Below are 11,034 nucleotides of genomic sequence, written 5' to 3'. Positions count from 1 at the left end.
TGTGGGACACTAGACTGACAATGTGGCTCTCATTGTGTGTCTCAAGTGTGTAGAGCAGAAGAGAAAGGCTAAAGTGCGTGTCTCCATCACCAGGGCATATATGCACTCCAATCTTACACCAGCTCCAGGTGAATACATGTGTATTACAGGTTAACTCCAAACTGTGCATTAACCGTAAGCCCCCAAAACTGAGGACGGTTTTATATGGGAAATGTCAAGGTTGAACAGTTGAAACCAGAAGTTTACTATATAAAAAGACAGGTATACTTTTTTTCTCACTGTCTCACATGAAATCAGACTAAACGTTTCATGTTTTAGGTCAATTAGGATTACCAAAATTATGAAGTGCACCAGTCCCTCCTGCAACAAAAAAACTCCACAACATGATGCTGCCACCGCTGTATTTCACAGTTGGGATGGTGTTCTTGGGTTTGTAAGCTTCTCCCTTTTTCCTCCAAATGTAACAATGCTCATTATGGCCAAACAGTTAAATTTTTGTTTTGTCAGACCACAGGACATGTCTCCAGAAATGAAGCTCCTGTTTGCATTTGCAAACTGTAATCTGGCTTTTTATGTTTCTTTTGGAGTAATGGCTTCTTCCTGCAGAGTGACCTTTCAGCCCATGTTGGTACAGTACTTATTTCACTGTGGATAATAACACACTCTCACCAGCTTCATCTAGCATCTTCACGAGGTCTTTTGGTTTTGTCCATGGGTTGATATGCACATTTTGGACCAAAGCATGTTCATCTCTGCAACACAGAACCTGTCTCCTTCCTGAGCGGTATGATGCTGGACATTCCCATGGTGTTTATATTTGTGTATAATTTTTTGAACAGATGAACGTGGCACATTCAACCATCTGGAAATTGCACCAAGGATGAACCAGACTTGTTCAAGTCCATAATTCTCTTCCTGATATCTTGACTTTTTTTTTTACTTTCCCATGATGTTACACAAAGAAGCAGTGTGTTTCAGGTTGTGCCTTCAAATACATTCACAGGTGTGTCTCTCTAATTAAGTAAGATGTTGTTAATAAACCTAACAGAAGTTTCCAAAGACATGACATCATCATCTGGGTTTTCTCAAATTGTTTAAAGACATACTAATCCTACTGTATGTAAAATTCTGACTCTGAAGAAAGTAATGAAAAATTGTTTTTTTTAAAAACTCTTCTCTCATTATTCTGGCATTTAGCAAATAGAAAAAAAATGTAATCCTAACTGACCTAAAACAGGAAAAGTTTAGTCTGATTTCATGTCAGACAGTGATGACAAAAAAGTGTAAGTGTAACTTCAACTGTATTTTGGGCATTGTCATAATTCAAATGTTAGTTTATTGATATTTAGTAATTATTCATAACTACTTCATTACGTTGTTTAAAGTCTAATATATAAATCCAAACAGAAAAGTCATCTGAAAGCAATGTTCCCTCTAATTTTTCATGAGCAAACACACAAACTCCCTGAGCGTCCCATGGACCAGTGTGAGCGACATCAGACCTGTGCACTGTGGTCACGCTGCATCACATCCATCCAAGTTAAATGGTTTATTAAAAGAATCAAATTACAGCATTTACATTTCTGTTATAAGACTTTTAATTAAGTGCTTTAGCCACTTATACAGTGAAAATGACAAAAATCTTGCTCATGACCTGTGTAGTATGTTAATGCTATTGGAAGTATAAATATTTTATTTTAACTATGGCAACACATGAGCTTCCAACCAAACCAAGACAACTGTAAACTCCAATGTTGAAAACACACTTAACATTTTTATGATAAAGCTCTGACTTGTATTATGAGTATAAGCCATTGTGTGAAGCTTTAGCTTGATTTTTACAACTCATAAATTAGTGACAGTATCAATGACCAATACACACTGAGAGGAATCTGTATCTGCACACCCATGGCATATGCTAATGCTAATAATTACACATAATACACATTTGACCCACAATTAAGTCAATAGCAGAATAAACCACGCTTACCGATCAGGAACAGCATCCAGTCCATCAAATCATAAGGTCCTCTGCTCCTGAGTCCACCATGAGATCTTCACTCGGTTCCAAGAACCGCTCCAGGTCCGAGATGCCTCTAGTTTAACTTGTACAAACATCCACAGTGTCCTCGGTCGCGTACTTCCTTTGTTTTGTCCGTTTCGTCATGTTTAAAACGCAAAACTACTACAAAACAGTGCGTAAAATTACGCAATTACGCGCGGGTAATTTTACGCGCGGATCTTTGCCCGTGGGCGGGCCGTCGGAACATAAAGGGGTTAAACACTTAGCATCATTAGCATCATTAGCATCATTAGCATCATTAGCGAGTCTTCACTCCACATCGGCCACGTCGTCTAAAACTCTGGCAGCGGGACATGAGGAGCCTGTCAATGACGTGGATAAGCTGCGCAAATACGTATGTGAATCACATAATTGTCTGGAGCAGCTCGTCCCCGGTCACACTCACTGACGCACATTGAAAAATAGCGCAGAATGAATTGTTGTGTGTATTTTATTTTCAACTCCGGATCGATTTTTTTGTGCGCAGCACAGATTTTCTGTGCGCGGAGACCGTGTCAGCAGTGCGCAATTGCGCACGCGCGCAGATTGGAGGGAAGAGTGCTTGGAAGTCAATGTCCCCAATAGAAGACTTTTAAAAAATTCAGTATTAGCAATTTACTTGATGGAGGCTAACTAGCTATGTGCAAACTAATGTTCATGCTGTTTTAGTGGCCTCACTGGTTTAAATGTGTTGTTGCGCTGCTCCATTGGTGGTTTTCAGATGATGGTGTCATATGCCCAGATGGGGGACAAGAACCAGTTTTCCTTATTGATTGCAATGCGTCCACGAAATATCCAAAATGTAAATTCACAAATGTTGAACCTGATGATTTCTAGGACTCACTGTATTACAAAAATCTTCATTTTAACTGTATTCATTTTAGCTGTCCTCATCTGTATTAAATAATATTGGCTTATATGTTGTGATGTTATCTGAAACCCAGCAAACTGTGCCATTTGAAAATGTCCAGACCACTTGTTCATGCAATAACTATTAATTTAAGAATTAAGTTGTTTGTTTTCACAAATGTTACTGCACTCCATTGAGTGGCCACAGTGGCATTAGATTTAGTTCTATTTATTTCTCTGTTGGGTTGGTCCTAGTTCACAGGCATTACATATCAACATCTGTACCATGAGCCATGTGAGAAACCATGAGCTGACCGCCAAATGTATTTCTATGACTACAGGCTTCAAGTGGACAGAGCCGCTCTCCAGAATATGGCATGTTCATATGCATGTGTCATGTTCACACTGGCTACACCGCTCTCAGATCAAATGCTGTTTTATGTTGACCTCACTTTTGGCACTGTGAAAACAATCTAACATTGGGCCTATAGATACAACCTGATGGTTGAATACATATGAGTAGATTTCTGAATGACTGGGTTACATGCTGATTTGGCTAAGTCCAGTCTGAAGTACACATTCATATCCTTTTGCATCTCAGATAGTGCCTCTCCTGTCTCCTCCTCTGACCTGCGTTCAACTTTCAGAACTCATTTGACCGGATGCTGCGTAGACACAGATCCATCACCATTTTCAGTGTCATCATAACAGCTTCTCAACTGCCCCACACATCTGCCCCCCTCCCTCCTGGCCCTCTGTCTGTGCCAGAGTCTCCCGTGCTCTCCGGACCTCCAGACCTCCACCACAGAAATGGATTTGATCATTGATAGAACTATAAGCTGTCAGGCACATGTGATGGATGCGTCTCCTCACTGGTGTTCGGGCATGTGGAGCGAGTGCAGATGACCCGCCTCGTGTCTAAGTGAGGGGGACATAAAAGTGCAGTAAATCAGAGGAGCCGGAGCCTAACAGCATTCCCACAAATCATTCCGGAAAACTGGACGGAATTCTGGGAACACAGCCATGTCCCAAAGGATTCAGTGTTTTAGCAGCTATTGTCTTTGTTCAATAAAAGAAACCAACAGAGCCACTCAGTGTCCATTAAAGAATACATTAAAAGGTACACTGTGTAACTTTTCAGGTGGAGGTTCTGCCACCTGCTTTTCTCCATTGATACAGTGCTTTGCCTGGAATGTTCCACAGCAACTTATTATTACCTTAATCTATCTCATGAAGAGAAACAGTTAACACAAGGTAGACAGACTTTAATGCCATATCTTGGAACATTTCAGGCAAAACGATGATATCTCCATGGAGATGGGACAAGTAATATAGTATAGTTATAATTTGGCTGGAAATTACATTGCTTCTGGTTTCTGCTGCCATCTTCTGGTAAAAATCACAATGTAAAAAATCCACATATGTCCATTTGGACCAGGACACAAGCAAAAGTGAAGGGTCTTAGAAATGTGTTGGCCTCATAGTGTGGAGAAGACGAATTAGGCTTTGTTTTTGCATAATTGGAATTTCATTGGTGTCTTCTTCCGCATACCCATAGTTTCCGTTTTACTTTAGGTCAGTTCCGAATAGGAGATTAGCATGAGCACTCTTCAGGCTTCATCGACTCTCACGCTTATTGTGGCCTCTCTCTCTCTGCTGCTGTAAGTCTCATTTTACTCTTAAAATGTTTGTATTAAGCCACTCTACATGACAGAGATGTTTTTATTTAGCAATTTTCTCCATAAATCAAGATATGAACATTAATAACTGCCAAATCAGTTGCCTTTTTTTTTCCAGAGGTCGCTCCCACTAGCGTTAGCAACAGATTTGATTGACAGTGTTGGTTATTGGTCGTATCCTACCAAACCACTGGTTCAGGCAGGAAGGGGTGTTACCTTTAACAGCCTGGCTCCAGATTGGGACTTTGGTTGCTATGATACTCACGGTTGGAATTCCAAATATGGAACTCAGCTCCAAATTGGCCCCTATAACTGCTCTAGCCTCAATGAGCTTCATTTGGCTGAAGCCAAACACTGTGGGTGACGTCACACTCACTTACTCCACTTCTTTATACAGTCTATGGTTTAACCACACAAAGCTTCTCCACTCTGCCAGAAATACATTCTGAATTCCTGGTCCTGGTTCCCTGTGAATGCCTCTTGGTGGCACATAGAAACACTTGAATAGGGTTGATGCATATGACGCACATATGGTCACTGCCCCTCAGGTCCCTCTGCCCTCTGCTCCAGCCATGGACATTCTTTACATTTTGTCTGGACTGAAGCATAACACAGCTCATTGAGTCATTTGTGCATCACAGAATTCACTGAGCACACTCACAAAGCCTCAGCTCAAATACCTGTCCCAAAGTGTAATTAAAGTTGCTAGTCATCAGAGGAAGAATTTGATGATGATGAAATTGATGTTCAGAGAAGAAAAAAAATTAATGAATAATTTTGCGACACAGCTTTTTTTCAGTGCTGAATTGGAATGAGTTGAACTAACTATTGCTAATATTATAACACAGACAGACCATTGACAGTGTCAGTGATGGTCCTTCAGTCTCCAAAATGGACATCCTTTGGCCCCAGATTTGCCTCAAATCTCTGTTCTTAAAGTAAATGAATATCAGAGGTGATAAAAAGTAGACCTGTCTGACTCCAGCATTCACTTACCTGTCCTGGAACTGTATACTGTCTCTCTGATTTGAGTTGGGTGTGATTAACAGTCACACGGGAGGAGCTCGGAGTAGAGCCGCTGCTCATCCATGTCAAGAGGAGCCAGCTGAGGTGGCTCGGGCATCTGTTCAGGGTACCCTCTGGATGCCTCCCTAGGGAGGTGTTCCGGGTATGTCCCACTGGGATGGGGCCCCGGAGAAGACCCAGGACACGCTGGAGGGACTATGTCGCTCGGCTGGCCTGGGAACATCTTGGGGTCCCACCGGAGGAGCTGGAGGACGTGTCTGAGGGAAGTCTGGGAGTCCCTGCTTAGACTGCTGCCCCCGCAACCCGGCCCCGGATAAGCGAAAGAAAATGGTTGAATAGATGGATGATTAATAGGTGGATTAACCAATCATTCAGGTAGTACAAGAGGGGGGATTACACAGAGGACTAAGAAACCAGGTGGATTTTTTCAGAATGAACAACTGAACCACCAAATTGTTATGTTCGTAATAAGGATCATTTCCCTCCTTCAGTAAAATAAGTTATATTTAGACTCTTCTAGATTTAGAATGTCTCTTCAGGCAAAGCATTCACAGCTCAATGCACTAACCACTCTACTCTCTGTGCCCATCAATTGTGAATTACTTTTATACATAGACACTTTGCCCACATAGCCTTGTGACGTGTGTGTTAGTTGTGACTGAGGGGGCCAATGGTGCAGATTTCCTCCAGGTTTTCAAAGCGGGCCGACATGAAGCCTTTTATTGTGTACTTTTCCTCATTCACTCTTCGCACATAACCCAGTGCATACCTTCTATTAAAATTTGTATTAAAACTTTAATACTATTTAGTTAGAAATGACCTCCTATTAGAGTTATTATTTTAAACAAAGGGCACCAACCAGCTCATTCATGGCTTAATTAGGCCGCATGTAGCTCTTACAAAGTGTTGGACTGAATTGGATCGTCATTAGGGAAAGAATCTATGGAGTCCAAATGAACAGCAACCAACCTATGACGCAAATATTCACTGGCCTTTAATAACCAGGGGGGCCAGTGGGGTCAGAGAACAGAAACCTGACCAGAGGATGTCGACCGTGCTTGGGTTGTGCGTTCTGCTGATTTTGGGGAGTCTAGGGGGGGCAGCGGCGTCCCAAGTCCAGATCTACGGGAAGTCTGTCTACGGAGGACTGAGGAGCGGCTATGTGGGAAGGCAGACCGCGAGGGGGCATCTGACACGGAGTCCTGTGAGTAACCAGCCATATAAAGGGGAACTATGTACATTTTAGAGTGTTAAAAACCTTCTATTCTACAAGGAGATGCTATTTTGCTCAGGACTGACTCCACTATTTTTGGTAATATGAACGCCTGTAATATCAAATGAAAAAGAGCTGTTTAAAATGTTTATGCCATACTGCATATTTTCCAAGTAAAGCAACAATTTCATTACAGACCCTCTAGAAAATGTCTTATTCTCATCCATGTTAGTAATTTTAAGTATTTTTTATTATTATTATTATTTTATTTATTTTTTTTACCTAAATCACTTGTACGATTAAGACATTTTAAAGGATATACAATTTAATATCATTATTTCTGTTTAAATGCTTAGTTTACATCTATTTACAAGATATATATAAGAAATTTAAATTAACATTGAAAACATTGAAAAACTGAGTGAATAGGTGGGTCAAATGATTTCTTCCTGACTGCATCGATACATTTAATAAAAATGAGTCATCCTCATCTGTTTTAAATAGAAAACTTTTAATGTTCAAAGATGTTCTTAAAAATGTAAAGCTTATGTGTTTTAGGATTTGTCTTGTTTGTTTGTCTTAAAGGAGACCTATTTTTAAACGAGACCTATTATACAAATCAACTTTTTAGAACTTTTGACCATGTCGTAATTGTTTTCGTTCTCATTTACCCTCTGAAGTATTTAAAGTGATTCATGCATGTTTGAGTAATCTTTATTCTCCTGTATTCAAGATGTCATTGCTCCGTTCTGTCATGTTCACCACCACGGTACTCGCCCACTACTTTCTACTTACTTAGTTGTCAAATTTTATTTTCTTAATCGGTTATCCATATAGGATTCGACATCGTCACACAGTCATTTTGGTACAAATCAGGGACGGAGTGAGGCTCTGAAATCTATCGGGATTGTTTGCAATGCAACGAGCTATCACCAGTCTGCCAGCTCTCTTTTCAGCGTGGTTGTTTAAAAGACAAAAAAAAGATAAAGTTAAAATAGCCTACACAAATCATCCAAATGTGTAGGGAGTTTGGAGGGATTTCTCCCCCAAGGAGAATTTTGCAAAAAAATCACATAAATTCCGGTATTATTTTTTGCCAGTAACAATATGCTTATTACAATAATTTGGTGAGAGCTCAGCTAAAACTACACATCAAACTCTGTCTAAAATTACACATCAAACAATAGGCCTATACTACATAGGTCTATTACTTGTTATGTAAAATCATTTATGTTAAGTAAAACGTTTAATTCAGTGGTTAATTTACACCTAAAATTTTGATGAATCCACTGATGCTCTGGGCAGGACAGAGTTTTGTGTTTTGCAGAGTTAGTGCATTGTTATTTTAAAACCTTTTCATAATAAGGATCATTCCGCTCCTGCGGTCACCTCTCCCGTCTCACATCAAACCTCAACACTGGCCCACATAGGCTGCAGCCAACCAGTTAATCTCCCATGTCTCATGATTGCCCCTCCACCACTGGTACAAATGAAAAAATATCTCCTGCTCACTAGAGTTAAGTGCAGCTCTCCTAACACCTTAATGAGCTCCATCAACAAACTTTTTTTCTTTCATTAAGTCCTTTTAGATTGATATTATGATTTTAAATGTCCAAAATATAAAATGATCTACAGATGTCTTAGACTATAGCTTTATAGCAGACAATAGTACAATATCTGTAACCCGTTGATTGCTTTGCATTCATTCACAGAGCAAAAACACCATCCACAGAAGTTTGGATCTGGAGGCCTTTAACCTCCACGTAACCCCCACCGCCAGTAAGATCAGTCTGCCCACCATCATCCGCCTGTACCCACCCACCGCCAAGCCCTTGCACCTGCACGCTAACATGCCGCTACGCTTCGGACGGGCTAACAACCCTGCCCACGACAGTCCCACTAATCCCAACATGCCTCTGCGCTTCGGCCGAAACAGTGACTTTGCCCACAACCACCATGTCATCCCCAACATGCCTCTGCGCTTCGGCCGGGACAGTGACTCCGCCCCTGACCCCTCCTTGTCCAATCCCAGGGCTCTGCGATTTGGGCGGGAAAGCGACTCAACTTCAGGGAACACTCCCACCATGCCGCAGAGGTTTGGACGTGCCGGGAAAATGTTCCACGTGTGTCCACCATGTTCCGACGGAGAGGAGACACAGGAAACACAGAGAGACGGTCTCTACTGGAGTCTGCTTAGGACAATCCACAGTTATTGATCATTGTTCCACTGGTAGGATCCTAAGCACCAAAATGCCACATGTACTGTTTATCTTATCCATAGGTTGTACAGTAAAAGATATTAAACTAGCTAGCTAACTGTTGCTAATGCCCAGAGGAAAAAGTACTGCTAGTTTTAAAATATGACTTGTGAAATAAGAAGCAATGGGTTTACTGTATATTGATCTTGCACTTGAAATGGCACAGTATTGTATTTTTTTGCTCAGAATTTTGCATTAAACCAAAATGTCCACAAATTTAAACTATTGTCTTTTAACCACCAACGACAAAAAACGTGGGGTAAGTATTCTGTCTGCAATGGGAATTAACATTGTAAAACAAGTAAATGAAGTTTGTCTGTGTAATCCCTCAGGCGTCCAGATCTGATCCATAGTAAAAGCCAAAGTTAAATCTGTCAACTGGACAAAAAGTTGTACGAGTGAAGACTTTTGCTTCTCATCCAAGCCGCTTCTTCAGTTCTGGTCAGATTGCTGGTGGACACAGCCTTATATCTATCTGAAGGGAGGGGCTAACTACATTAAAACTGTAAACAGCTATTGTTTACAGTTTCAGCCTTAATGGGACTACTGGCTAGCTCTATTGTTCTCTTTGTTTCCTTTGACCCAATGCAAACAAAGGATCCTCATGAATGTTATGCTAATAGAGTATGTCTTATTATGGGTTTAAAAAATCCAGAAAAGTCCAGAGTTTTATCTATGACACAGCTAAACAGGCAAATTGTAAATGTAGTATATTTAGGGTCAGAGTAGACGATTTTGGATTATTGGATTAATGAAACAAACATGAATGAAACAAAATAGAAATACAACATGTAGTTATGAGTTCTTCAAAGATACCATCTGTAATTAGATCGATTGCATTCTCACATATCACCAATGTTGAGCAAGAACCTTCAAAAAAGTCATTAATTATAGTTACCAGTAATTGTGTTAACTGCATTACAAATGAAAATGTGTGATGAAAATACCTAATTACCTGATAAAATAACTACTCAATAACAAAAAAGAAAAAAAATCCTCAAAAATAAGCTATTCTCTGCCGCCAACACAGACTCACGGGTGTATAGTCAGAACACTGCAGGGCAACCAACCATCCCCTTTACACAGCAGACTGTGGCCAAACAGCACATTTATCAAACGCATTGATATCAGAACATTACAAGCATGTGCACGTTACATGATAGCGCCAATATACTTAACCAGAGGTGATCTGTCAAATAGATTTCAAATTAGCTGTACTTAGAATAAGTAGCGTGAGCGTGATCACATTTACAGTCTCTTTTTTAGTAAATCTCTGCCACTAACCCCTCACTTTGGCCTTGTTTACTTCCCAAAACAAAGGAAAAACTTTGCAGCTCCTCTGAATGAGACGAGTGAGTTAAATCTGATCTGTCACCGCTACTATAACTAGCCCTGTTATATCGGCAGTAACTATTAACAGCTTTATGTCTGACAGAAGAAGGCCAAAGAGCACAGGTGGGTCTAAACAAAGGCCAGGTGAGGAGGTGAGGTGAGGGGGGAACAGGTTTCACATCTGCCATCTACTGGTGAAAAAAAATCTGATAAACTTACCAATGGTAGGTTTAATTTACAAGAGAACTGAAAGTAAATAGTACATTCATATACATAAGCAGTAAGTACAAATTCCTACTTACAAAATACATTTCAATTGGTAAATATTGAGAGATCCTACCTGCTCAAGCCGACCCAAACAAAATAATTAAATGATTGACATTCTTGGGGTTGCCAGACTGCAGTGCTGGGCTTGTATCTCTTTGGGACTACTTGAGAAGAGGTACAGTTGTTTCTTGGACAGTAAAACACTTTATAATTAGATGCAGACAGTAGGCTACATAGCTGACTTATTATGACGTCAAGAACTATATATGTCTATACTGGGGCAAGACAGATTTTGCTCAGATACATGGGGAAAAGTTGTTAAAGTTTAGGCTAGTAATGGCCTAGTTT

At 40.4% G+C, this 11,034-nt stretch overlaps 1 protein-coding gene across 1 annotated transcript; it reads left to right on the top strand.

Moving 5' to 3' along the window:
* The first annotated feature begins 6,661 nt into the window (after positions 1 to 6,661).
* npvf (neuropeptide VF precursor) lies at positions 6,662 to 9,045 on the top strand. Its single transcript, XM_055225492.1, has 2 exons — positions 6,662 to 6,820; positions 8,542 to 9,045. The coding sequence occupies exons 1-2, from the start codon at positions 6,662 to 6,664 to the stop codon at positions 9,043 to 9,045; spliced, it is 663 nt and encodes a 220-aa protein (XP_055081467.1).
* Positions 9,046 to 11,034: the final 1,989 nt, after the last annotated feature.

This window comes from Periophthalmus magnuspinnatus, chromosome 11, assembly GCF_009829125.3.
Source record: "Periophthalmus magnuspinnatus isolate fPerMag1 chromosome 11, fPerMag1.2.pri, whole genome shotgun sequence".
Lineage (NCBI taxonomy): Eukaryota > Metazoa > Chordata > Actinopteri > Gobiiformes > Gobiidae > Periophthalmus > Periophthalmus magnuspinnatus.
The sequence above is the reverse complement of the archived record's forward strand: the minus strand, read 5'-3'. Positions and strand labels throughout refer to the sequence as shown.